Consider the following 27,678-nt stretch of genomic DNA (forward strand, 5'->3'; position numbering starts at 1 on the left):
TAATATTTCACTTGTGGCTTGGTCACCAAGGTTACATGTTTGTGGGTTTTCAACTCTCTCCATCCCTGCTCAAGCAAGATTATCTGAGAACATTCTCCCCCACTGATAAGCAACCAGTTGCTTCAAAAGTATTTCCACCTCCCCCGCAAAAAAAATAAACCGAGGGGCTTTTGTTGACCAATCGGATGGTCGCCAACTAATTCACTCGACCTTCGCTATCGTGGACGCTAACAAACACTTATTTGTTCAGTCACCGTAAAAAAATACCTCCGGTCTTAGTCATGGTAGCCATTGCATAGAGGGCGCTATTTTAAAAGGCCGGATTGGTAGAGCTAGCTAGAGGGCGCACTTTATGCCACAGATGGTTAGCAACTTCAATGTTTTGTGTCAAATATTTACAACAGTTTATTTTGTACAAAGTTGATAAATTTAAACTTTTTACATATCTTACTTAATTATGTACACTGTAATTTACAAATAATGTTGAAAATCATGCTTCATCAATATCACTGACTTAGAAAAAAAGTTAAACAAAGTATTTTAAGTTTTTCAGTACAAATAAATAACATCTCACCCACAAAAATGTTACTTTTATCTCACTCAAGCTGGTTAATTTTCCAATGTTCAGAATCACTTTGTATACAAGTAACTAGAGCTTTAAGAAAACAATCTATTTCGTTTTTGAATAAGGAACATTGGAAAAACATTTTTTAAGAGGAATAAATGTCAATCCTGGTACCTACTACTCAATAGCAGTGGTATAGTTAAGTTGGCGCATGGGGGGGGGGGGGGGGGGGGCACATGGCCCCTGCTCAAGACCTGGCCCTCACCTCTTGTGCCCCCTATAAAGATTTGGAGAAGGCAAAATAAGGTTTTGTGTACCCCTTGAGAAAATGAGACCCCCAAAAGTGCCCCCTCCCTCTAAAGTGGACACCAGCTATGTCACTTCTCAATAGTTAGGGCACCAGTTACTCCCATCACTTGGCATAAGGTTACCAGTGCACAGCAAGACGATATCCACAATCCACCACACACCAAAGCCGCCAAGCGTCAGTACCTTACCAACGCCCATACCCACGTAACCAAGACAGAACCGGTCTATTCCAAAGAACCCAAGCAGAACAGAAAACAGGAGCGTAGTCACAAAATAGTGACCGCTGTATCTGTTGAGGGTTGAAAAGTGATAAATATTATTTAAACAAAGGACATTTTCTAACCATGAATCTATTGGTCATTGCTACAATTTTCTACATTTTGTTAAAACAAGCATTTTGGTTGTCCTTGTAAACAATATATTATCCCAACATGCTATCCCAACATTTCTATAATAAGCAAAAATTAAATCTTTATCTTTCCTTGAAAAAGGGTTAGCCTACTAAGCATTGTGAAAAAATTAAGTCCATTTTAGATCTGGTGATATGCAAGCATGTCACGTGACATGCTTGATCAGCATGCAGAATTATGAGTTTGACTGTCTTTATCTCAGATGAAGTGGATACAAAAATATTTTGTTCTTGAAATGATCGCATACTTACTTGATGCAAGGCACGTTGTCTTTAACAAAGGTTCTGTTACCATAGCATTCAATGCCAGGTAGAACCGTACAATGAACTGACGTTGTTTCTACTTCACCATAGCGCTGCTTGCCATACTGTGAAATAAATTTAAATTAATTAAAAAAAAGTATTCAGACTGGAACTTGTTTTAATCATAAAGGATTATGAAAAACAAAGGAAAATTAATGCAACAGTGTTGCTCTGTATGGGCAAAAATACCGATATTTTAACTAAGGGGAAAAATAATATTAATCATATTTGATACCCTTCATTTCTAATTTAAAAAATAGTGGAGACCTACTTGTGTACATCCAAAGTGCGGTTCTAATGTAGTGTTCCCATTGGTTGCTGTCAAATCAATTGGTGTCGCACACTCTACATATTCTGATGGCCTAGACAAAACATTCAAGTGAAAAAAACAAAAATAATATAATTAACAAAAATAGATATATAAATCAAACACAAGGAAATCATTGCAATGAATTGATTACGTCTAACAGTCTAAATTCTCAGAAGAAAAAACTGTGAAAGTTCCATAGATTACGTGAAGGTTGTGCCAGGGCGATAGGGTTTTTTTTTGGGGGGGGGAGGTTGTTATGCATTTTTCATACTTTTTTAACAAGTAGTACTGTTACTAAGTGTTAGTGTTAATGATATTTTATTTATATACATTTATTGACATGGGCATGGCGATTGAATGACAGATCTAAAACCGGTACACTTACACAAATTCACACCGTATCAGTGGTGTCCTAGGATCGTAAGTTACTCCACATGATTCATCCCAACACTTCGTCTCTTCAGGAACAATTATTTGGCGACTATCTGCCAGAATTTCAGTGAAACAGAACAATAAATACGTCAGAAATGCAACGAACGTCGCAAGAAAATTCACCCAGGAATCCGACATCTTGGATATAAATGTCGCCCTCTGGTGTTCACCACGTGCAGTATGATGGCGCGAGTTGTGAACATGGCTCGGGTAAAATTTTAGTTCAGTTTTATTTTAATCATTTTCAACTGCTTCGTAAGTCAACACACTGAAATTGGAGAGTCTTTTATTCAAAATACATGTTTGTGAAAGTAAACTGACCGAAGGTTGGCAGGGTGGGCGTGGGTAAAGGTTTTTAAGTCATGTGTAACTTGTTTAAAAAACTTGATGACAAATTCAATGCAGTCATGACAGTCAGACATTGATTGTATGATATGGAGGAATCGGGCTAAAATGTTGCAACCTGACGCCATTTCAGCGGTTGTGTACAAAGTCTATGGAGAGTCAAGACAATTTTCTAAGTATTTCCTAACATTATTTATTGTTTCTCACTGAGTCTTCATGTCTTAACTCTTGTCTTATCATCATTTTTGCAATAACTGACCTTATTTGAGATGATATATAATTGGCCTAGCTAGGGCTAACCCTATAGGCTATAAAAAAAAAAAAGTGGTGTCAGATTGCAACATTTTTTCCAAGAATCTTTCCTTTTGTATTTTGTACAGGTAAAATATCCGCTTTCACATCATCATAAATAAGATGAAGATGTAATTCTGAATCTAACCATGGAGCAAGGAAAACGAACGGACAACCCTTGAGTGACAACTATTCCTATGTATTAACTAATATGCCCTGAGGCTGAGGCTGAACCATGACCGAAGCAACGGAATCCGAGAATTTCATCTTGCGCAAATGGCAGAAATGTTACTTTGACCTCCAAGGGTCACAGGCCAGTCCTCGGGTCAAAGTTGACACCATCACTGGTATCCTGCAACAGGTCTACCAGGCAAATGCTATAGGAAGGTAGGTAGAAAAATTCATCACAATTCAGTTTAATGAGAATGACTTTCATGACTTAGTCATAAAACCCTTTTTTAGACTAACTCATTTTTGTCAAACAAAAAACAGCTCTCCATTAAACCTTGTGCCCATGTTTTGACCAATCACAGCCATGATTGTAGTACAAACAGGGTAGTGTTGATTACTTTAATACCTAACGATTCCTAATATTGAGAGATGCAAATGTGACATTTAAAAAAAAATTATCCGAAAAGATTACTTTGTGATGAATTTAACAGAATGGTCTGCAATTGGAAGTCATTATAATCAGGTTTCCCTCATCTGAAAGTATTTTGTTTTCCTCACAGCATAAGTGATGATGTTCGCTCTAATCTTGCAAGACACTACATCAAGGCACACTCATCTATTGTCGACAGTGCCAACGGTGAAACAGGTCAGTATCGGCTATCCTCAATTATCGATTTCACTAGTTCTTGCTACCACTTCTCTTTGTGCCTTTATTTCCCAAAGACTATGAAATGATTCATTTGTATCGTTTTATTTCAGGACTCAATAACTACGCCGATGGGGCGCTGACCATGTGTGCAAATCATCCAAATGGTAACATTTCACTCAAATAGTTGTAATTATTGTAATGATATTTTAATTTATGTTTACTTTATCATGTGTATAATTGTTGACTTCCTAACATCTTCACCAAACAGAGAGCTCAGCTTGGACCACATCACTAACTACTGAAAATATCAGAGATCTTTCCTGCGTAAAGCAGTTGCTGCAATCGTCAAAGGTGAACCGTTTTTCTTGATTATATCTTGTCAACAAAATTGACCTAGTGTTTCTGTTTATTCCTGTAGTTTTCTTATAGAACGTATGTGACTGGGCCCAAGTTTATGGAGCAGTAGAGCAAAAATTCTTCTCAGCAAATTTGTAGTTAACAAAAAGTAGACCTAGTTACTTGTTTTCTTTTAAGTTTAATGTGCTGAGCAATTATAACTTTTCATTGAACCTTGCAGGGTTGTCGTTTTTATCTGAATGTATTGTATGGATACCAAGATGTTGTTCAGAACATTTGGAATTGTTATTATCAATTTTCTGACATTTTACAATTTTTGTCCCATAGGCCAGTGCGGCGTCAAAGAAACCAACTAGAGCAGATGAACCTCTTATTCTCAATCAAAACAAGAAAGTTGTGGATCAACGCAGTTCGTCCAATCCATCAAGTGGATCCACTAGTTTTGCTTCATCCCATGTAAACAGGCAGCCCACTGCAACAGCTCCAAGTCAACAGAATTACCCAACGTTCAACCAGAACCCACAATCATTTCATGCCAGTAGACCTATCACCTCTTCGGCCAATGCAGCAAATCACCCTCCAGGTCAAAGTTCAACAAATCAAGTGTCAAAAGGTCAGGGTCCAACAAGCTACGGACAGCCACCCCAAACTTCAACATTTTCAAGAACTCGGCAACAGATCCCAAACCCCAGGGAAAGCCATCTAGTTGCGCCCCAATTTCAAGACAGAACAGCCCCCATGCCCCCGTCAGACCCAAACCTACCCCGTCACCATGCCTCAGCATTTCCCTCCCAGTCTACCGCCAACAGGACACAAAATCGAGGCCAAATCAATGACAACCCAGGACCCAACTATGACGGGGAGCCTCCAAAGTCATCTGGTTTCCCGTCTCATCAAGGGTATAGACCAAGCGGGTTTACTTCAACTGGTGCACCACCTCACTCACTGAAAAGGAAGACCATGTTCCAAGAAGGTAGAATAACTCTTCTTTTTGTGTGAACTTTTTCATTGAATCACTTTGAAAACCGAGTTTGTAATTTTGCACTCTTGATTTTGTCCCACATCATTAATGTGTTTTCATTGAACTTTGAGTGCTTACTGATTTATTAATTAATTTTTTTTTGCAACAGTTGAGTTCCAAGGTGATGGTCAGCTCCCCTTCAGGACGTCTGTACCTGAGCGCACAGGTTTTGCAGACAGAAGATTCACCGAAGGTCAGGGTGCCAGACACATGGATAATGAGGATGAAAGTTCAGCTATGCCAAGTGCTTTCAAAACGGCAAACGAACAACTTGTAAGTCCAAATTTTACAAGAGAACAAAACAAGACAATAATATTTATGACTTTTAATGGAATATAAGTGTTCATTAACTTTTTACCTAATAATTTATTGCAAGTTAAGCTACAGTCAGCGTCTTTGCTAAGACGACCTTAGTGAAATAGAAATAAAACATTCAGAAAATTGCAAAACTCAACTGAATATAAAATCCGTAAACTGAATTCTATGCTGAAATGTAGATTTTGTTTTGTGATTGAAAGAATTGGATGTATTGTTTTCCATTTCTTGTAGATTATTCAGAATCAGAAGAAGTACGGTAACCGTGCTGGTACCGGAGCCCCGACATCATCAGCCTACGGTACGGGCAAGAAATCACTAGGGACGACGAGGAGAGGATTGAACAGCAAGTTTGTTCCTCCTGTCGTGAACAGAGAAGACGGAGACACTGATAGGTGTGATGTCATTGATCCGTTTGTCCATCCATTGGTTTGTTTGTTTATATGTCTGTTATGATACTGTTTATATGTCTGTGTTATTGTAATCAGTTTTTAGTCTGTTGGTTAGTGCAGACGATATTCCATCAACTCAGCTCCTCATCTGTTTGTCTGTCAGACTATTAATATTCTTTGTTATTTTATCCATCTACCTACTTGTTCGTTTCCCCACCCACTGTCCTAGATACACTTCAACCAACTGTAAATGAATTGCACTACATGTTACCAGTATACCAAAACCAAACTGGAACGAAGACTTATCTCTCTGGTTTTACTTCATGTCGTTACAGAGGTCAACGAGGGGTCACTGGAAGGTCAAATGTTACTGGTGATGGCGAGGAAGAAGTGACTGATGAGCGTCTTAAAGGAATTGATCCGAAGATGATTGAACTTGTGATGAACGAGGTATGTTTAAACTCACTGTTAACAAAAAAAAAGACACTTTATCTGGTGTTTTAATATTTTGATACTGGGTGCTCTCCTAGAGTATTGCGGAGAAAAAGCACACAAGCTTGCTGGTGTGGGAGTTGAACCCATGACCTCCTGCTTACTAGTGCAGATGTCTTACCCACTCAACCACCACTGAGGCTTGCTGATGAACTCAGAAAAATTTAGATTGTCAACAAGGGTAGAACTGGTACAAGGATATTATATGCTCCCAAATCAGAAACTGCTCAGAAATTACAAAATTTGGTGACTTTTATTTGTTAAATGCTCTTAAATAAAATGAGTTTAATTCTATGCTGAAATCGTGAAATATTCTTAACTTGTATGTTAATTGAATTAAATTGGACCTAGATCATCAGTTTATCAGCTCTTCACTGATTTTTTTCCCCTAGATCATGGACCACGGTCCCCCAATTCAGTGGGATGACATCGCTGGGTTGGAGTTTGCTAAGACAACCATTAAAGAGATCGTAGTCTGGCCGATGCTTAGACCGTAAGTTGGCACCCTTGGACATATCTACCGATTTAATCAAGCACAAGGCCTGGACTAGTTCAAACACTGCCATGGTCTCAGAGAATGATCAGTGCATCATTGTCATTTGACCTAGCTCTGTTACCTGAGGTCAACTAATTTAAATATTACATATGACGATATTGTCACTGAGTTCTGCATATATAAAAATACTTGAAAGTTTGGCCAATCAGAATACAGGGAAGGAAGAATATATCTTAATAGTCAACTGTTGAGAGGCAAGACAAAGTTTCTTTTGCAAGGAAGCTTTTTGGGGCAAGGGCACTTTGAAAATCCAGTTGTCCAAATCAAAGAAGTTCGACTTCTAAATCTACTTGATATAAGAATAACTCTCAAAACATTTTTGTAAATGTGTGGATACATTTTTATTTTATTTTTTTGATAATTTTGTGTCCAGAGACATTTTCAATGGTCTCCGAGGACCGCCAAAGGGGTTACTGCTATTTGGACCTCCGGGTACTGGCAAGACGCTCATAGGTAGGAACGTTTGTGATGTGTTATCCCTAGTTATAAATATTCTGTTAAATGACAGCATCATAGCTAGGATAATTTTGCCAGGGTTCAAGTACCAAATCACATGAACACTTTCTTATAATTTGTTTCTCACTTATCTGTAGGAAAATGCATTGCATGTCAATCCGGTGCAACCTTCTTCAGTATAAGTGCGTCCTCACTCACCTCAAAGTGGGTAAGTGGATCTAGTCCGAAGCTCAAGTTCTTGCTCACAGTGTGCCTAGTGACGATGTTTAGTTAATGTAGTGGAGAGGACATTTTCTGGAAAAATTGCAGATGCGCCAAATGAAGTGACTCTCTCAAAATGAAAAGATATCTAAGAAAAGATTCTAGCTGGGCACTTCAATAAGCATCTTCTGATCATCATCAGGAGAAAAATTAAAGTAACTTCCCGAAGTTAAATTAGGAAACAGTTAATGTCTCATACCCACAACTGTTCCATTCCATCTCTGAATATTTACTGTCTTCAGTCACCTTTGTTTCCCATATATTAGGTCGGTGAAGGAGAGAAGATGGTGAGGGCACTCTTTGCCGTCTCGAGATGCCACCAGCCGGCGGTTATCTTCATCGATGAAATCGATTCGCTCCTCTCTCAGAGATCCAATGATGAACACGAGTCATCGCGACGAATCAAAACAGAGTTCCTGGTGCAATTAGTAAGTTTGGTTTGAAGTATCTGATTTTGACATCACCACTTTTCTAAGCTTAACCATAACTCCTTGGGCATTTTTGCAGGATCCTTTCTTGAATCCTTCAAAAATTCACCAATCTGCAGGAACTGAATGGCACATTTTTTTGTACTCAAAACTTTCAGAGGGAGATAAGCTGCTTTTAAAATTAAATGTGGCAATTCTCTATCTCCCTAAATCCTTCAAAATTGTCCATCTTCCTGATTGACTTTGAAGACTCTTGGAGGGTTAAAGATAATTTTAGGTTTGCATGAGATTTGTCAGACTTTTGTGTGAAATTTTTTGAATCTGAGAGAAAGACACTATCAATATAGAAAGAGACACACCTTTCAGACTTTTCATCCAATTTTCAGACTTTTTTTAATTGACAATCTCATCCCTGTTTGCATGACCTCTTCTTTATTAGGATGGAGCAACAACCAGCTCGGACGACCGTCTCCTAGTTGTCGGTGCCACAAATCGTCCTCAAGAGATTGATGAGGCAGCTAGACGTCGGCTGGTCAAACGTCTCTACATCCCGCTCCCTGAGGCTCCAGCTAGGAGGCAGATTGTTCAGAATCTCCTAGCTCAGCAGAGTTACTCTCTCACTGAGGAGGAGCTGGATAGAATATGCCAAGAGACTGACGGTGAGAACTCATTACATCTTCACAAGAACTTGAAAAATGAATTTGAGCCAGCTGGCACCCTCCCCAGATACCATCAGCCTCAACCCTATACCCTCCAAAAATGTAACAAAATGTTCCAGAGAGATTATTTTCAAACTGCTTTCAAGATGTTCAGCAAGTTATGTTTTGTTAAAAAAACAATCTTATTATTTTTTAAAAGTAGGTCTTCCAAACTTGTTTACCTCAATCAAAGATAACTTATTTCAGCCCCTTGCCAGAAGTCTTAATGTATTTGTATTGACCTTAGGTTTTATCTCCTGTGGATCATTGATTACAGGTTACTCTGGGGCTGATATGGCCAACCTTTGCCGGGAAGCAGCTCTAGGCCCAATCCGCTGCATTCAAGGCACAGACATACAACACATCAGTGCTGATCAGGTACTCAATTTAATTTGCATTGATATCTAAAGAGTATCACCGAAAGGGTAACATCAGAGGGGCAAACTCCTTTTCTTGGAAGACGTTTTGGGTTACCTTGTAAGAGAATGTGTGGGGAGGAGAGCCATATAGGTACTGAGAGTTTGTCAACATGCTCTGATCATCATCAAGCTTTCTTTCTACTGATGATGTTTAGAACAACAAACCAAAAGCATCAAGTTTACATCTTTAATTTGGTTCTTCTCAAAACCATTTCTCTTTTAGTCTAAAAACTTCTGAAGTTATTTTCTTCACTGTGCAAATCTCTCCTACCTTTGTTTACTTGTTTACTTGTATACTTGTTTACTTGCCCAGGTTCGTCCCATTCTGTATGAAGACTTCCAAGGAGCTTTGCAGCACATGAGACCCAGTGTTTCCAAGTCCGATCTCAACATCTACCTGGAGTGGAACAAGACCTTTGGTACTGGTGCTAGCAAATGACCTAAATAGACTGGTGCCTTCGATAATTTAACCAGTACATGTGTATAATTTAATTAAACAAATTATTTCACAATTTATCAAGTTTTTTTGTTTTTTTTTCAATAAAATTATTTGGCAACTTGTCAGTTCATGGTTTGTTACGGATGAGTGTGTTTTTTTACACTTTAAGTGGCGGAAGTTAAATTATTTTCAACTTTTGTGAACATTTTTGTTTCCTGTTTCTATCATCAAATCTGTAATCATTAAGGAAATATTAAATTTATGACTACTTAATCAGAAAAAAAATAATGTTGAAAATATCATCTTTATGATGATACACATTCCAAGTAAAAAAAAAAAGTTAAAGGAACCGGAATGTCTTACAATTGTGGTATTTCTAATAATCTCCAAGTTGATCTCCCCCCAAAAATTCATTTAAATGTGTTTATGTATAGCAAAGGTTAATTGTCCTACAGTGAAGTTAAAGCGTTCTTTACATTAAGTTTATTTAAGAGAATTCTGTTGAATACATGTATTCCTTTATGTCACGGCTAAATTGATCACGAGTTGAGTTCATTTTGCCTATTATTTGTCACTAAATGTATTTTTCCCTTTCCTTTCAAGGGTATATAATCATCCCCCTTTTTATTTTCTATATGTACAGTCATCACATTAACTGTGGCTATTTTAATTTTCGTAATTTGCCAGCACCATAACATACACAGGAAATCTCAACTTTTCAAAGCCTCTCTCTGTATCAAGTGTAGCATTTCGGTTGGTTACCAAGGAAGCAGTTCATTATGTTAAAATGGTAGCTTCCCCGAGCTAAGGGCAGCGGGAAAGCCCGTCTAAAGACGCTATAGTACATGATTTCTGGTTTAGCTCCTGTATGAATGAGTTTAACAAAATTATCTAACTCCACAACTCCCAAAACGATGATGGATCGAGCAATATTCCAGCTGTGTCTTTGAACTCCGCCTGGTCAACTCGTGTTCAGTTGTTCATCCAGCCAGTGAGAGTGTGATCGAGATAAGACCATTTATATTGTCAACAATTGATGTTTGGCCTTGGATTGACAGGAGGCCGGTTACGTTCACCTTGGCAAAAGAAGAGAAAATGTACTGGCAGGTATTCTATCTGAATTAAGTGGGTTTTTTACGCCAAGTTTGTGCATTTATCAGCTCAACAGTTTAATAAATTTGGTGTGTACCAAAGTTTAATTGTAAACACAATTTGTTTATTTGTCGCACGTCGCAACCAAAAAAGTGCAGAAAAAGTTTAATTAAACCTGGTATTATATATTATGCCTTTTTTACAGTATAAAATGCTGTGATTGTTACAAAAACAGAACAGTATAACTTGAAGTGTGTTTTGCTGTATTATGTGTCATTGTTCTGCGGGAGAAAATCCATTGCTACACATCGTGCAGTTGATGAATGGAAATGCGTGTACTATTATATTTATAGTGCGACCATTCTAGCGTAGTAAAACTGTCCGGTCAAGGCTGGGCCATAAGGCCAAGTTGAATTAATTTTATGTTTGTGGTGTTAATCATGACAGTTTTGAAAATACTGGGAAACTATTCTTCCGAATCGTTAATTTTGGTCAGCTACGGCGCGGATTAGTAATAGAAAATGTGGATAAAACTTTTAAGAGATACGGATTAGCGACTGATAAAAGAAAAATAAATTGCTGAATAAGGCGCCAATAAAATAGAAGGATCGTTAGCGCTAACAAAAATGTATTATTGTAAACAAAATAATGGAATACAGAAATGAAATACAAGACTACTATTTTAATGGCCATATGGAGCACATCCACTCCAACATTGAGCAGCGAGTATGTTTTTTATTCAGAACATTTCGGTAACCACCAGTACACTGGAGTCAACAATGAGTGGATTATAAATATGCTACGCCTCTAGTGAAAGTACAATTAGCCGACACAACCATGAAAGTACAAGTAAGTCAGACAACATGAATATTACAGTGATTTTACCGGTAGTTTTCCTTGTCAAGAACAAAGGCCATGGGAAATGAACGCACGCTATCGCGGGCAGCGCAGTTGGGAAGTAAATGATAGGCCCTATAGGTTTATATTTGGCAGAAAGTTTCTGTTCACAGAAGCTGGTACACTTGCGAATTTATTTTTAACTTGTATTGAGCGGTTTTCTGTAGATCGGATCGAAAACCGAAGAAACGAATTGAAACGAAACAAAATAAAGCAAAACAAAAGTCACGACCCTCTTAATTTATTATTCAGTATAATTATACAATGGTGGGTTTCTTCTCTTTTTTTGGGGGGGGGGGTTGTTGTATTTTATTTTTGGTTGGTCAGTTGATTCCATTATCCTGATAAGAATATCACCCGATTCACCTCCCGTCCTCAGTAAAGCTAGTCTCTTAAAACCGTTACATCTTTTCGTTGTGGGTGATTTTGAGTTTTGTTGTAATTTAGACATGTCACAACATGTCCAACTTGTTATTGTGAATTTTATTTTATGCCCAAAGATCGAAATGACAATTTTGAAAAACCTCGGACACCCCTTCAAACTGAAACGAATCCTCAAGTAAATGAATCGATCAAATTCAAAGGCTATAATCAGTCAATTAATATATAATAGCTATTTCTTACTATTAAATATTATTTTTTTGTCCCCAAAGATAATTCATTTCAAGTTTTCTTTGTGTAACCACTGATTTGCATTTGCAACCATTCGTCCAATCAAAGAAGCGAATTCTATAAATTCAAATTTGGGCCCCGAGGTCAACGGCCATTTAAAATATTCCTCCGCGAGTTAACTTTAATAACTTGTCGAAGGATCCGTAAAATTCTATATTCTGTTTATTTAAAATACGGATTAAGAGATAAACAGAAGAAAACTACAATAGTTAATGTCATTAACGTTCTTGTTTGTAAATAATATTTGAATAAAACGTGCACTACTTTTTTTGACGTGTATGGATTTTGGCACGATTAGGCATATCGCGCTAATGTATGGGCGCACAACGACGTGTATGAGATATGCATGAACCGTTGAACACGATAGGGTAAACAATTTGAACGCGGGGAGTACAAACTGGGAGTTGTTTCACGTAAAGTGTACTCCAAATTCTCGCGAATTTTCAATGTATTAATGTCGTAACTTGTTGTAAACTATTTAGGGAACAATAAACGAAGGTAAGAATTTACTGTTTTGTACAATTGATCTTGAATTGCAGCAGTGTTTTTGTGGTGGTTTTCGTATTTTCTTGTCTTGACAATTTCAACGAATGTCGGACACTTCGCCCCATTTCCACGTCGCCCCATGTCACTTCGCCCCTAACCACTTCGCCCCATCCCCACTTCGCCCCATTCCCACATCGCCCCATTTCCACTTCGCCCCATTTCCACTTCGCCCCATTCCCACTTCGCCCCATCCCCACTTCGCCCCATCCCCACTTCGCCCCAGCCGTAACATGTAAAAAAAAATCTCATCTATTTTTTTGGCTTAAAAAACAATTTCAACAGATTCACTAATTGCTAACCAACGGAAAGAATTAGCCCATCACCAAATGAACAATTCATAACCAACCTCTCAAGCTATAGGCTCTCCCCTACCGACAAAAAAGCTTGAAGTAAAAGATCCAACTTTGTTCCCAACCCGGCTATACCAACCCGTCTCCCACTTATCTGAGAACGACAATACCTTTGACATCCTAATTTCACTCTTGGAGGAACCAATCTCATCTAAATGAAGTTGTAAGTGTCACATATCAGACAAATTTTGACGGAACATTTTCCTCAAGGCAGTGAGTTCCTTTTAACTCACTGACCCATACCTACGGATTCTTTTGAATCCAGCCGCTTCCAGCGGCTGATGATTCACAAGCCAATAGGAGAGGCGTCTCTGAATGGGATAGAGCCATCATTTCTCTCATCTGTGTCTCGAGCACTTCAAGTGACATGGGGCGACGTGGAAATGGGGCGAAGCGTCCGACACCCATTTCAACATGCTCAGATTGCAAGAAAGGTGATTGTGCAATATGAATGTGTGGGGTGCCAGACCAATGTGAATGCTGTTGTGTTGCTACCAAATAATGCCAGTATAATTTGTATTAATGTGTACTTATTTGTAGAGTAACCCTCTTTCTTTGGACAGGATTTTTACCATCATCTTGAGTTTACACGGCTTAGTTAATGTTAATGTTATGGGCCTAGCCTGCCTAGGCTGTATTTATTTAGCAGGTGTTGACTTCAAGCATGTCAAGTTCTTGCACTGTCATGACTGTCTTGTCTTGTTCGAACTAATGCGCCTGTCAATTGTGTTTGGCTCTTTTAAAGTTTGGGTTCAAATACAAAAATGATCAGGACAGTAGGCCTGGCTATATATATTATTTGTTCAGGATAAATCCACAGCAGTAAATTCACACGAGGCTTTGGGGGATGTGGTAAACAAATCTGCATTCTGTGCAATTTTTTGTGCAATCGAAAAGAAAGAGGTGGAAAGTTTCGTTCGCACAAAAGTTTAGACACACAAGTCACCTAAAAACACTTCGCTGTCCAAACGTTTGTTTTTTTTGCAAAATTTTACTTCAAAACACGACAATTTCAATACGCTGAAAAAAATTTCCAAAAAGAAAAATCTTGATGTGCACAACCTATGCGCGTTTTGAAAAAAATGTTGCAACCCGACGCCACTTTTTTCTTCATCACTAGTATCATCTCAATGAAGGTCATTCATTGCAAAAATAATGATAAGACACGAATCTGGGACTGAAAAACATTTCCAATTTTGTTAGGAAATTTTTAGAATTTTTTTTGGCATATTCAGGCGAGTTGGCAAGTGTAATGTAGGTTTGGTTTATTGGATATTCTTCAGCTGCATGGTCAGAATGTAGGCCTAGGCCTACTTGATAAATCAAACTGGATGTATTACATGTAGCGTGTTACAAGAGTAATATTAAAACATAATAATATTCATAAACATTCTTAATCTTAGCATTTTCTGTAACTATTAACTAGAACATACTAAAAAGGTGATGTAAGACTTGTTTTGTTCTTAACTTGCAGAAAATGCCACTCTTTGGAAAGATAGTGGTAATCAAACGGAATGAGTCGGACGGGGCCAACTTTCCCCTCACGCTCAAGCAGTGCTTGTTTGGAAGGTGAGTTTGTTTGTGAAACACTGTTCAGGAATTTTCTACAATTCCCATACCAGAATTCAATATTCTAGAAAAAGTTGAGGCACCATGTATTAGTTCTTTTGTATAAGAGAAACAAACAGCATGTTAATTTCATGATTCTGTTTCTTGTAGAACCAATGAATGCGACATTCGGATCCAGCTTCCAAACGTCTCGAAGGAGCACTGTCGTATCGAGGTCAATGATGCAGGCAAGGTAGGTGACACTGTCCTACAGTATCTCAAACATGATGTATTTACGGTGTGAACGTTTTTAAAGTCTTTCACAATGGCTTGCTGGATTCTGTCATTTTAGCAATCTGATAAGATCGTTGGCATGTCATATTTCAGACAACAAGAATTTTTTTCAACTAATTTTTCAGAACATTTCTGTATTTCAAAAAAAGGAAAGAATGGCATTTAAATTTGAAATTTGTAAGTTAAAAAAAGATTTACTTTTAACCGGCTAAGACTGCAGCAGGATTTGCTTCATTGATTTAATGCTTGCAATTATCTGCTTGACCACCATACTTACACTTTGGAATCTTTGTGAATATGTTCCACGGTTACATCAGAAGCCACCCTGAATCCTCTGAATACATCCAACATGTTGACGTGTGTCTATCTTCTTTGCAGGTAACGCTGACCAATCTGAGCACAGTGAACCCGACGCGGATAAACGGCAAGAGTCTGACCAACACTGTGGCACTGAAGCACAAGGATATCTTCACAATCATTGATCGCTCATTCAGGTAGAGAACACACTCACTTCACTCACTTCACTATGTCCACCCAAGTGGATGCTTGAGACGAACACTTGCACAAAAAAGGAGACATTTTTCATCATGTCATTGTACTATGTCTAAAGTGTTCCTGTTTCATTGAACATTTTTTCCAAAATGGATAGGATGCTTTTGAGTGATGTACATGTACTTTCATACACTGGTGTTTATTTATGAAAAAAAGTTTGAATGAAAAAAATTACGAAACAAAGTAGATTTTACTTTTCTCCTGGAATTGAAATAACTTGAACTATAATGATGTTCACATGTGACTCTATCCAGATTTGAGTTTCCACCAGGCCACACCAATCGTCTGTCTACACCGGGCAAACCAGAAGGGTCGGTGCAGAGTCCTGTGGTGTCATCCACCAGTGGCACCAAGGCAAAAAGTAAGTCACTATACTGTATACAACTTGGTCTGTTAATGTAATTTACATTTTCTACGTTATCCATCCATTTATTAGTCTATGGTCTAATATATGCAAGCAGATTCAGCTATTGATTGTGCAAAAAAAAGGTACTACGTCTTGACCTTGACATTCTGACCATTCAGCGGGCGCTTTCTATATCGGGTTTGTCTGTTTTAAACCCATTCTTGCATCATGGACATTGTATCTATAAAAAAAACCTAGACACGACATCTATTATTCTTTTACGTTGTGAATTGAGCAAACAAAGTCTGCGGTCAGGCCCTCTGTAACGATTATGTTACGCGATGCGCCAAGCTTAGTGCCAATGTCGTGTCTCTAGGTTTTATAGATCTCTTTGCCTGGCACTAAAAACTTAGTCCAGATTGCGGAATGAAATGACCTCACAATTTAGTAAAGTAGAGAACGATTGGCGGGGTTGCATAAATTTGCATGCTTAGATATATCAGACGTTTGACCAGAGACAGGGCCCCGTGAACAACGGGTGATACTCAGACTATCCATTTATAGGCTGTCGGATAAACTTGCTTTTCTTTTAGTAATAAAAAACCTACTTTTCTTTCAACATAGATGATTACCATAAAAAATCTTTCGGAAAAGATAAGCTCAAAATTACAATTAGAAATACATCGTCGTTAGAAATACGGCTGCATATTTTCACTTACTAAACCTCCATGTTTCTATTTCAACATCCATGCACTGATTTGTTTTTGAGTTTTCTTTGTTGGAAACAAATTAGAATTAAAAATGTGTTCAATGAATAATAAATGTGTTTTCTTCCAAAACAGCTCCTAAGAAGACTCCAACAAAGAGCCCTGGAAAGACTCCAGCCAAACCCAAGGCAAAGACACCTGTCAAGACACCAGCCAAGACACCAGCCAAGAGGGCAGCATCACCATCCACTGCCCCAACAAAGAAGGCCACACCCAAGGCATCAGCATCATCACCTAACGTCGGCAAGACGCCCTCCCCAGCCAAGAAAGCAGCCACTCCAAAGACGACCCCTGCAGCCAAGAAGGCCCCCAAAGCCTCTCCCAAAGCCTCGCCAAAAGCCTCACCAAAAGCCTCGCCAAAAGCCTCGCCCAAGGCAGCTCAGGAAGCACCTGTCACTAGCACCACTCCTGTCAAGATGGAAGAGAAAACTGAAACACCAAAAAGAGCCACACCTTCATCAACTAAAAAGATTCCCAAACGGTTAAGCGGATCTATGAAGGTGAGAAAAAGTTTTAGTGACTTGCAGTTAGCACAGTTTCAATTTCAGTATAATAATCACAGAAGACTAAAAATCTAGTGTCGGAAATTTTGCTAGAAAAATTATAACCACTTCAAATTCTTCCATTTTGCAGAAGGCAACAGTAGACAGCCCCATGATGCCAGGACGTACCAAGTCTCTGAAAAGAAGCATCGGTCAGTTGCGACGAGTCTCAGCACCACTCAAGGAAGAGGATGAGGTAGCTTCGCCTCAAACTGCTACCAAGACCCCACCCAAAGCCAAGACTCCGCCCAAAACCAAGACCCCGCCCAAAACCAAGACCCCACCCAAGGCTACAGCAAAGACTCCGCCTAAAGCATCACCAAAAGGTAAGCACCCTTTTTAATACTGAGCAGGGGTAATAATGAGCACGGGTAATAATAATGTAGGGCTTTGAGCACCAGTCCTGGTGGATACGTGCACTTTATAAATACCCACTATTAGTATTATTATTATTACTTTGAAATAAATTTTCTTACAGCACACATGACACTCAGAGATGTGTGCTTAAAAATGAAACTATTCTGTTTATTTGTTAACAGTAAAAACACCTGCCAGCAAGAAGAAAACCCCAGCATCCAACAAGAAGCGACAATCCACTGATGACATCGCACCAAGCGCCAAACGGAAGCGTGTGTCCTTTGGTCCCCAACTCAGCCCTGAGCAGTTTGACAAGCGTCTGCCACCTCTTACTCCTCTCCGGCGAGGTGCAATGCCAAACAATAGGCGCTCATTTAATGGAATGACAGCAAGTCCCAAGGTATCTGGTCTCATCAAGCATCGTCACTCCCTGGCAGTCACTGCAATCAAGGAGTCTGCAGAAGAGGTCGAGAAGTCACCCAAGGTTTCCAAATCGCCTAAAGCAAAGTCACCAGCGAAGACACCAGCAAAAGCAGCAGCCAATTCGCTGGCCAAATCACCAGCCAAGTCACCGGCCAAGACACCGGCCAAGACACCGGCCAAGTCACCGGCCAAGACACCGGCTAAGACAACAGCCAAATCACCGGCCAAGTCACCGGCCAAGTCACCAGCTAAGACACAAGCAAAAGAAGTGGCCAAGCCACCGGTCAAGACACCAGCCAAATCACCGGCCAAGTCTCCTGCAAAGTCACCATCCAAGTCTCCTGCAAAGTCACCGGCCAAGACACCGGCCAAGTCTCCTGCAAAGTCACCGGCCAAGTCACCGGCCAAGACACCGGCCAAGTCTCCTGCAAAGTCACCGGCCAAGACACCGGCCAAGTCTCCTGCAAAGTCACTGGCCAAGACACCAGCCAAGTCACCGGCTAAGTCTCCTGCAAAGTCTCCAGCTAAGACACCAGCCAAGCCACTTGCAGCCAAGAAGTCTCCTAAAGTCACCCCTAAGTCTTCCAAGAAATCACCAGGAAAGTCTCCCAAGTCGTCTAAGAAGCCCCTGATGAAGATTAAGCTGGCTGTGAAGCCACCCTCTCCAGCCAAGGCAGATGCTAAACTAGCCACTCCAAAAGCAGCTACACCGAAAGCAAAAACTCCAGTGAAAACTGCTACTCCAAAACCAGCTCCAGTTTCAGAAAAGAAGACCCCAAGAGCAATCAAGCCCTCAGTAAAATTGATGGATGAAAGCTTCACCGGTCTCCCAGAGATGTTTAGCACACCGTCACCAGTCAAAGAAGGAGCAGTCGGTCAGGGTAGAGTATCCAAGCCAACACCTAAATCGGCCCTGAAAAAGAAGCTTTCAACTCCCTTGAAGAAAGCTATCGTTCAAGCTGCTCAAAAAAGAGCAAAATCAAGCCCAAAGAAGATGTCAGCACCTTTGAAAGAAGCCATCAAGAAGGCTGCAGAGGCCCTGCCCAAGAAGTCTACCCCCAAGAAAATGGCGACACCATTGAAGAAGGCAATAGCCCAGGCTGCTGCTGAAAAACCCAAACAAGTCGCACCCAAGAAGATGTCAACACCTTTGCAAAAAAGCATAAAGGTGGCGGCTGCGGCAAAGCCCAAGGTTCCTACTCCTAAGAAGATGGGGACTCCGTTGCAAAAAGACATCAGAGCTGCAGCTGCAGCCAGACCTAAGATTCCTACCCCCAAGAAATTGGCATCTGAGCTACAGAAGGGCATCAAGGTTGCTGCTGAGGAGAGGAAGGCCCGCACTGAGACCAAGAAGATGTCACCAGCTCTCAAGGAACAGATTGAGAAGGTGAGCTTGCCAACTTGCATTATTTAACTCCGACTCCCTCAGTATTGTTACCAGGAGCCCTCCTAAATGATCAAACCAATGGAAAATCTTTGTGCTATTATGTGAAGTCCCCACTGCACATAAGTTTGCATTCAATTTTCCCGTTCAACAAAAATTGAAATTGGAGTGGAGCAATTCTAAATCGGAAACATTTAGAAAACTGATGGGATTCAGAAAGCAGTGATCTCTGAATGCCAGACTTTCAAACTTGTCAAATAAACAAATACACAACTTCTCCCTATATTTTAAAATGCCATATTTTACAATATATTACAACCTTGATTACTAGGTTAACCAGTTTTTAATTGAGCTCTGTGTTTAAGTCAAGTACACTTCCACAAGTACAAGACTTTGCCATGAGTGCGAGTACAAGTACTTTGTCATGAGTACAAGTACAAGGCAATTTATTCCACAAGTACAAGTACCAAAAATTTACCCGAGTACGAGTACAAATATGAGTACTTTCCACAAGTAGCAGCAAATTTCAATGGGTCGCATGCTTTCAATGGCTTTTTGCTATCAAAATAGGCTTTAAACAAATGCAAAAGCCTCCCATAATTTAGAAAACTTTCTCTTCCTGCATGTAGCTCTTTTAAAAAAAATTCTTCCGTGAGAAAATTTGCAAGAGTACGAGTACTTTGTCATGAGGACTACGGAAAATTGTTTTCCTGTGCACGTACGAGTACATTTTCATAAGTACCAGTGCCAAAAAATGCAACAAATATGAGTATTACAACACTGATTGAGCTTATTTTTGTTTGGTTATACAGGGTGTTGATCTGAAGAAGACTAAACCATCAACCCCCAAGAAGCCACAGACACCCAAGGCCAAGACCCCTACCCCAAAGAAGACAAAGACTCCAACTGCCAAGAAATCTCCAGCAGCCAAGCCAGCAACCCCAAAAGCCAAGACCCAAACTCCCAAAGCAAAAACACCTGCTGCGAAGAAAGCGGTAACAATTGCTGCCGAGTCTCCAGTGCAGATGTCGTCCGAGTTGACGCCAAAGCCCAAGACACCCAAAGCTAAAACTCCCAAGGCCAAGACCCCCAAGGCTAAGACCCCCAAGGCCAAGACCCCCAAGGCTAAGACTCCAGCCAGAGCCAAGACCCCAGCCAGAGCCAAGACTCCAGCCAGACCCAAGACTCCACGTCCTATGAGGTGGGCAGACATCGTCAAGAAGGGAGCATCCAAGCCTTCGACTGCTTCCAAAGTCCTTGTTGCAAGAGCTCTGAAGACATCTAAAAGCACCAAGGCCAAGATAGTGTCTTCAAAGGCTAAGACACCAAAGGTATGTCATCAATCCTGTTTTGTTACTGTTATTAAGTCTTCCAAAAGTCTAAATTATAGTGAGATATTCAAAATTGCGAGAACTTGCTCTCCACTCAAAGACATCGATAAAAGCTGAAATTAATATCTTTGCAAGTAACCGTAATTTTGGAATATAAGCCACAGCTTATACTTTGATTTTGCCACTGAAAACGTTTACTGCGGCTTATAGACAGGGTGGCTTATACGCTGAGCCTTGAGGAGTTAAAATGAGATTCAAATGTACAGTCGACTCTTGTTATAACAAATTCGTTCGGACCTAGACAAATTGTTTGTAATATCAGAATTTTGTATTAAGAGGAACCTCAGTCCCATTCATTGTGCACATAAATGCAAGGCTTTATGTTTGTTATAACCAGAATTTTGTATTAACAGAGTTTGTACTAACGAGTGTCGACTGTATATTTAATGTTCTGGTATAAGAAAAAATCTGTCGCTGAAATGAATTATCAATCGTCACATGAAGTAAGTCATTAACAAACAGTGGAAGCATGTCGCATCCCACGAAAAGATACTGAGTGGTGTATGTACTAAAAGTGCAGCCAGCCAGCCGGCCGTGCATGTGAAAGCTGTTCTCATTGGTGACTGTACAGTCACATTGATGTGACATTACTACACTGTGCGAAATTCATTTATTCGTCCATAAAAATGTCTGCATCATGTTGACTGTTCATTTTCGAAGAAAAAAAAGTTTTGACGTTACTACTCGTTAGTAATCACAACAATTCAATAAGTTTTGTTGTAAAAAAGGACCTGTTCTTAGGACATAACCAATCAGCAACTATTGCCACAAAGCAAGATTTGTAGCGCTCCAGTCAGATGACACATGGTGTGTTGCAAACTCTGTCAATTGCTGTGGGGAAATGTTGTCATTCGCCGGCGCAGGCTGCCAGGCCATGCGCTAACTTTTAAGCCCGGGGACCGGCCGGGCCAGCTGGCAGCGCGTATCGACCGTAAATGTTTTGATATAACTTTTGTGGCCCTTTTTATAGCTTTGGTAGTGTAAACGGAATTGGTCCAGAGCTTTTTAACTATAGAATTTGGAGGCCTTACAAAATTGAAACCACTGCGGCTGGTGCGGCTAATACGCCGAGTTCAAATCTTTATTTGCAGATTTTTGTGTGCTGCAGCTTATACAGTCGAGTCGAATTGTTTGTTATATCAGAATGTTGTATAAAGAGGAACATCAGTCCCATTCATTGTGCACATAAATGCACAGTCGGGACCAAGGCTTGATGTTTGTTAAAACCAGAATTTTGTATTAACAGAGTTTGTACTAACGAGAGTCGACTGTACTCAGTGTGGCCTTTATTCCAAAAATTACGGTACGTACATTGTGTGATGATGTGCAAGTGCATACATTGTGTGACATGGACATGGACAAGTTATTAATTTATTAAATTATTTTGTGTCCGTCTTCAGAGAGCATTTGGTGTTGGAAGCACTGGACATGCGGCCTCTCCAGCAACCATCCTGATCGGTCGTTCTCAGCGTACCGCAAAGACACCTGTCCGTCCCAAGAAGGGCAGGAAGACACCATTCAAGAAGGCACCACCCAAAACACAGTCTGCTGCTGACACCAGCTTTACAGGCCTGGCGGACATGATGAAGACCCCATCACCAAAAAAGAGATCCAAGCAGTCCTTGCTGGATGCCACCCTGGACATGCCCACACCAGAAGGGCCCGGCGTCATGGCAGTATCACCTCTGACATCAAGGGTGCCTAGCCCAAGGAAGAGCACATCTCCTTACAAGATGGTCTCGCCACTCATAGCCAAGCAGACACCCATGAAGTCCTCAGTCACAGTGTCTGCTCTGGCTGCTGTCAAAATGTCAGGTAAGAGAATGTCTGAGAAGTTTGTGTCGCCGCTGAAGGACAGTAAGACTCCCATGAAGACAGGCAAGGTGGTTAAAGCAAAGGCCAAGACACCTAAAGCCAAGACACCTGCTAAAACTAAGACACCTGCTAAAGCTAACACACCTGCAAAGGCTAAGACACCTGCAAAGGCCAAGACACCTGCAAAGGCCAAGACACCTGCTAAACCCAAGACACCTGCTAAACCCAAGACACCTGCTGAAGAAAAGACACCGAAATTCTCTGGTATGGCTGCTGTCAAAATGTCAGGTAAGAGAATGTCTGAGAAGTTTGTGTCGCCGCTGAAGGACAGTAAGACTCCCATGAAGACAGGCAAGGTGGTTAAAGCAAAGGCCAAGACACCTGCAATGACCAAGACACCTGCAAAAGCCAAGACACCTGCAAAGGCCAAGACACCTGCAAAGACAACAACACCTGCTGAAGAAAAGACACCGAAATTCTCTGGTATTGCTCGTCTCATGAAAACTCCCAAGCCTTTACCCAAGTCTCCAAAGTTGGGTGGCATCAAGCAGCTTGTCGCATCTCCCAAGAAGATTGACCCTTATGATGACTTCGAAGGAGTACCTGAACTTTTTGTCACTCCTAAGCGACAACCCCCATCCCCTGTTAAGGCTAGCGCTAAGAAGATAACCAAGCGCAAGGCCTCTCCACCACCAGCTCCACCCGCTAAGCGCACCAAAGCAAGCACCCCGGGACCCAAGGCCGAGAAAGCTGATACACCTGTTAAAGAATCCAAAATTGCAACACCTAGTCCTGTGAAGCCAAAGAGACCCAAGAGAGGAGCTGCACCCAAGCAAACCCCAGCCAAGAAAACCAAGACACCTGCTAAGAAGACACGTGCTGCCAAGGCAGTCACGGATCCGTCTCCTGCTCCAGTCAAGAAACAGACCCGTGGCAAAAGAGCAGCTGTTGAACCCGTTGAGGAGCCACCCGCCAAAAAGCAGGCTGTTACTCAAGCAGACTCTTTGGGAACAACAACAACACCAGCGAGGCGTGGACGTAGAGGAGCTGCAGCCAAGAAGGCTAAAACTCCACCAGCTAAAGAAAAGACCCCCAAGAAGCAGACAAGAGGAAGGAAAGCAGTTGCTGCTCCAGAAACTCCAGTGGTTTCTGTTGAACCGTCACCTAAGAAGACCCGTGGGCGATCTAAGAAACAGGCAACTGCTCCAATACCCAAGAAGACTGTGAAAATAGTGTCGCCTGTTAAGGCCGAGACTCCTGCTCCCGCAAAGAGAGGTAGAAGAGCAGCTGCTACAAGTAAGCCAACTAAAACACCCACTAAGAAGGCAACACCTGCTAAGAAAGCAACACCCGCTAAGAAAGCAACACCCGCTAAGAAAGCAACACCTGCTAAGAAAGCAACCACCCTGGATGTTGAGGAAGTGGTCCTTGTTGGGCCCAGTCCCAAGAAGACTCGATCTGGACGTGGAAGGAAAGCCGTCAGCTCTCCTGCGCAACCCAAGGTAGCCCCCAAGAAGACAGCCTCTAAATCTGCACCTGTTCAGAAAACACCTGCCAAGACACCGGCTAAATCCAAGGCAGCTCCCAAGAAGACCCCAGCCAAGACAACTAAGGCTAAGAAAGAAGCCGCAGCAGTTATAGAAGCACCTACTGTCTCCCCCAAAACAACCAGGTCAGGAAGAAGCAGGAAGAAAGCATCTCCAGCTAAGCCAGCCAAGTCGCCAGTAAAGAAGACACCAGCCAAGAAGGTGCCACGCAGTAAGGCAAGCAAGGAGGTTGCGGCATCACCAGTCATTGCCGAGCCAAGTCCCAAGAAGACACGTAGAGGGGCTGTCAAGAAGGCCACTGCCACTCCCAAACCAAAAGCCAAGGCCAATAAGCAGACTGTTGTAGAGATCATCGTCATCGACTCACCTACTCCTAAGAAGCAGCGGGCGACAAGGGGGAGAGCAGCATCCAAACCCAAGACACCCAAACCTGCTGCAAAAACCTCCAAAGCAGCCAAGAAGGTGGCATCTCCAACCGTCGCCAAAAAGGCTTCACCTGCTGTCACAAGGAGAACCACTAGGTCTAGGAAAAATTGAAATCTGTCATTTTACACTGATGCAGATCTCAGGCTCAATAAAAAGATTCAAATAGAGCATTCATTTTCAGAAAACTTTGGAGTCATTTGTTGCTACATGTATTTGAAGTGTGATTAAGATAAGAGGATTTAAGCATATTTATTTCTTCCTTTTTACTGGTCTCTTCACAAACAGGAGTTCATTTTTTAGACTTTGATTGTCACATTAATCTACTAGCTGGTAAAATATTGAATCATTGTGATCTAAATTTGATATTTTCTTCAGTGTCTGAATGTTTTCGTACATAATATGCAGATGAATTGGACCAATATATTGGGATTTTGAAGATCCATTTTATACCATTTTAGTTGAAATGGAAAGGATGTAAAAGTATAAACGAGGAGTGGAATTTTACTTTTTTGAAATTATTGGTATTGATAAGTCACAAGTAAAAAAAACCCCAATCATCAGTACTTCTAATTCCAAGTAAAGGGTGAAGTCTTCACCTTCCCTCCGAGATATTTGTATTGTAAATAGAGCTTGGATTTCCCCTACTGTACATATTTGTACAAAGTTCATAGTTTTAGCCTTAGTTTTGTTAATCATTCATCTGCTAAAATAGAAGATAGGGAAGCAATACATTCCTAATTGAACATTTGGGTTTTTATATTCTACTTTCCAGAACTACTTGTTACTGAAAGCGAAAATACTTAGCATGGTTTAGTGACAAGTATTTGCAAAATATGTCTTCCATTTGATACACGTTTTGCAGTTTTTGATGCAAGGTCAAAAGGTGACTACATTTTTGCACTGCATCGGTGAATTTCATAAAAAAATATTAAGGAAACTAAGGAATTCGGGAAAAGTGGCCTGCCTAGCTTTCTAGCTTTTTATAGTGTTGACATTTGTACATAAGTGATCACATTTTTTCCAGTAGAAACCAATTTGGATATGGAGTGGTTTTTAAAGGTGTTCTGTAAAACAACATGTAAAGGGGCGATTGTAAAAGTGGTTACTTATTTAAATGTGTATTCTTTAAACAATTTATTCTCGTGGAAGATAGTATATAGAGAGTGTGAAGTAGATTCTAGGACCGAGTTGTAAATATGATGGTTTTAAAGATTTGTCATTTTTAAGTTTCATTTAGGTGTCGTTTGTCTTCAAGTAATGTGTCTTCTCAATCGTCTCAAATCTACGGGAATTAGTGCTCAGGGGCTGTACGATATTTTGTATTTCTATGTAATTCGAATTCATATACATGTACATGTAGTGTTTTTCCTGATGATTTTTTTTAAGAAAGGCTGACTGGCTGAGTAATTGGGTTATATCATGACTACTTGAAAGCTTGACATAAAAAAATACCACCAGAAATGCTTTAAGGCAACACTCTATTTATTTTGAAACAGCTAAAATATTTTTAGAGTAAAATTTGGATTACAAATAGACACAAAACTAGTGGGAAAATGTTGTGTGTGTTGTTGTTTTTTTCAGACAAGTTTTTGTTTTCATAACTGCTCATGGTGACCCCTTTTTAAATTGTAATACTATGTTAGTTTGATGTTAATTTTGTTCTCACAATTACTCTTTGTTTTAAGGTCGTTAGCCACAGGTTAATAGAAACTCATGAAGGAACATGACTGTCTCTTGTAAAGCACGCCCTCTGTTGTCAAGATACACTTTCTATGGACTGATCAATGCAAAACACGTGTACTTGTACATGTATGTACATTAATCTCTAGAATAATTTTGATCATAACTTGAAATTTTGTTTAAAAAGAAAATAGAAAAAGGCCACAGTTCAGGAGAAAACATGTGTAAGTGTTCAATTCAATTTCATATCGATTCACTTTTGTAAAAATAAACTTTCAAAAAACTCTTTTTGTCAAGCAGATGCGAGTAGAGCTGTGCTGCGGTATAAGAAAAAGTTAGTACATGTACAATGTACATGCACTTGCATGTATTTTTGAGTGACGAAAAAACAGGCCGGCCCTGCCTAAAGTAGACTGGTTCCTTTGATATGGTATGTTACTACAAGTTGTCAAGTCCTTGTTTCAGGGACACGACAAAGATGGCACATGTAAGTGAAATGGGCTGCTGGTTTTCTCTCAACTCTGTTTGCCACTTAATGCTTCCTCGTAGCATTTTTATTTTAATAAAAATGAACGAACTGAGCGAATGGGCCATTGGAATAATCAAATATCGGTTTAGAAGTGAAGCTGCAATCTTACAAGTGCAGCAAGTTTTCAAGAAGGCTACTGAATAAATCGTACAGTTGTGATGATTGGAACCAAGCTCTAAATGTTTCCTGTACTCGAATAAATTCTTTCCCTCCCTAGAACCTCGGAACACTCAATATTCTAGATGCTCTGTGGCAGTGTGTGTGATCCGAGGCAATTTCTGACCACTTATAATGTTTCTGACCACATTATGTCTTCGGAATCTGGTATGGAGCTTGCCCCAAAAGTGGTGCGGCGACGCGGCTTTTTTTTTTCCTTTAAATGTCGGCTGATGTTGCAGATGACACTTCGATCCCCTTAAAATCTCTCAAAAATATCCTCGGGGCGGAGCTTGAGGTGACCTCAGTAAGGCCATAAGGCATCTATCACAATGGGGAATTATTTCCTACAATTTCAATTTTACATATGAAAGTCGAACATTTCTTGATATTTCTTTTTAACTCGTGTGTGAATGGTACATTCAATCTGCGAAATGTGTATCTTTTTAATAAAACTGGTCATTTCCCTCTAATTATTATTAACCCTAACTCCCTAGGGGGTGTGCAAAATCATATTAAAATTGGAGGATTCAGGACTGTTAGGGGTAGCTACGGATTGTAGCCTACTTCTTGTTGACTTTCAACTGAACAACCCCGGGGGAATTATTTTACAGAACATAAAAGATAATCTCTTCCAGTAAAATCCTACAATTTTGCGGGGCTCCGCCCTTGAACAAGATCGCCCGAGTGTGAAGCCAAAGTTTATAGCGTTTCTGGCAATTACGGTGCTTTTGTAATGGTAATGG

The 27,678-nt window shown here is 40.3% G+C and overlaps 3 protein-coding genes across 9 annotated transcripts; 2 read left to right on the plus strand and 1 right to left on the minus strand.

Annotated features, from left to right (window-relative positions):
- Positions 1–131: 131 nt before the first annotated feature.
- LOC119720642 (TM2 domain-containing protein 2-like) lies at positions 132–2,492 on the minus strand. The gene is made up of 4 exons (XM_038190415.1): positions 2,282–2,492; positions 1,858–1,948; positions 1,536–1,651; positions 132–1,163 (listed from the first exon to the last, which is right to left on the minus strand). Exons 1-4 carry the CDS (start codon positions 2,464–2,466, stop codon positions 950–952), a joined length of 606 nt encoding a protein of 201 aa, XP_038046343.1. The 5' UTR covers positions 2,467–2,492; the 3' UTR covers positions 132–949.
- Positions 2,416–10,961, plus strand: LOC119720641 (fidgetin-like protein 1). 3 transcript variants are annotated; one of them, XM_038190412.1, is made up of 16 exons: positions 2,416–2,538; positions 3,054–3,351; positions 3,696–3,781; positions 3,895–3,948; positions 4,053–4,135; positions 4,469–5,114; positions 5,272–5,435; positions 5,712–5,872; positions 6,205–6,319; positions 6,754–6,854; positions 7,291–7,370; positions 7,511–7,581; positions 7,901–8,062; positions 8,502–8,721; positions 9,038–9,138; positions 9,493–10,961. In XM_038190412.1, exons 2-16 carry the CDS (start codon positions 3,200–3,202, stop codon positions 9,616–9,618), a joined length of 2,322 nt encoding a protein of 773 aa, XP_038046340.1. In that variant the 5' UTR covers positions 2,416–2,538; positions 3,054–3,199; the 3' UTR covers positions 9,619–10,961. The 3 variants fall into 3 exon arrangements, with proteins under 3 accessions (XP_038046340.1, XP_038046342.1, XP_038046341.1); XM_038190414.1 differs by having other exon boundaries at positions 2,504–2,583; XM_038190413.1 differs by having other exon boundaries at positions 2,519–2,654.
- A 449-nt stretch (positions 10,962–11,410) lies between these two features.
- LOC119720640 (nucleolar protein dao-5-like) lies at positions 11,411–26,948 on the plus strand. 5 transcript variants are annotated; one of them, XM_038190410.1, is made up of 11 exons: positions 11,411–11,559; positions 14,650–14,744; positions 14,895–14,976; positions 15,396–15,511; positions 15,824–15,930; positions 16,758–17,182; positions 17,316–17,550; positions 17,764–19,391; positions 20,201–20,719; positions 22,180–22,858; positions 23,078–26,948. In XM_038190410.1, the coding sequence occupies exons 1-11, from the start codon at positions 11,548–11,550 to the stop codon at positions 24,676–24,678; spliced, it is 5,499 nt and encodes a 1,832-aa protein (XP_038046338.1). In that variant the 5' UTR covers positions 11,411–11,547; the 3' UTR covers positions 24,679–26,948. The 5 variants fall into 5 exon arrangements, with proteins under 5 accessions (XP_038046338.1, XP_038046339.1, XP_038046337.1 ...); XM_038190411.1 differs by having other exon boundaries at positions 22,180–22,677; positions 22,966–26,948; XM_038190409.1 differs by having other exon boundaries at positions 17,764–18,232; positions 18,305–19,391; positions 22,180–24,678.
- Positions 26,949–27,678: the final 730 nt, after the last annotated feature.

Source organism: Patiria miniata, unplaced genomic scaffold (genome assembly GCF_015706575.1).
Source record: "Patiria miniata isolate m_02_andy unplaced genomic scaffold, ASM1570657v1 HiC_scaffold_9, whole genome shotgun sequence".
In the NCBI taxonomy this organism is placed as follows: Eukaryota; Metazoa; Echinodermata; class Asteroidea; order Valvatida; family Asterinidae; genus Patiria; species Patiria miniata.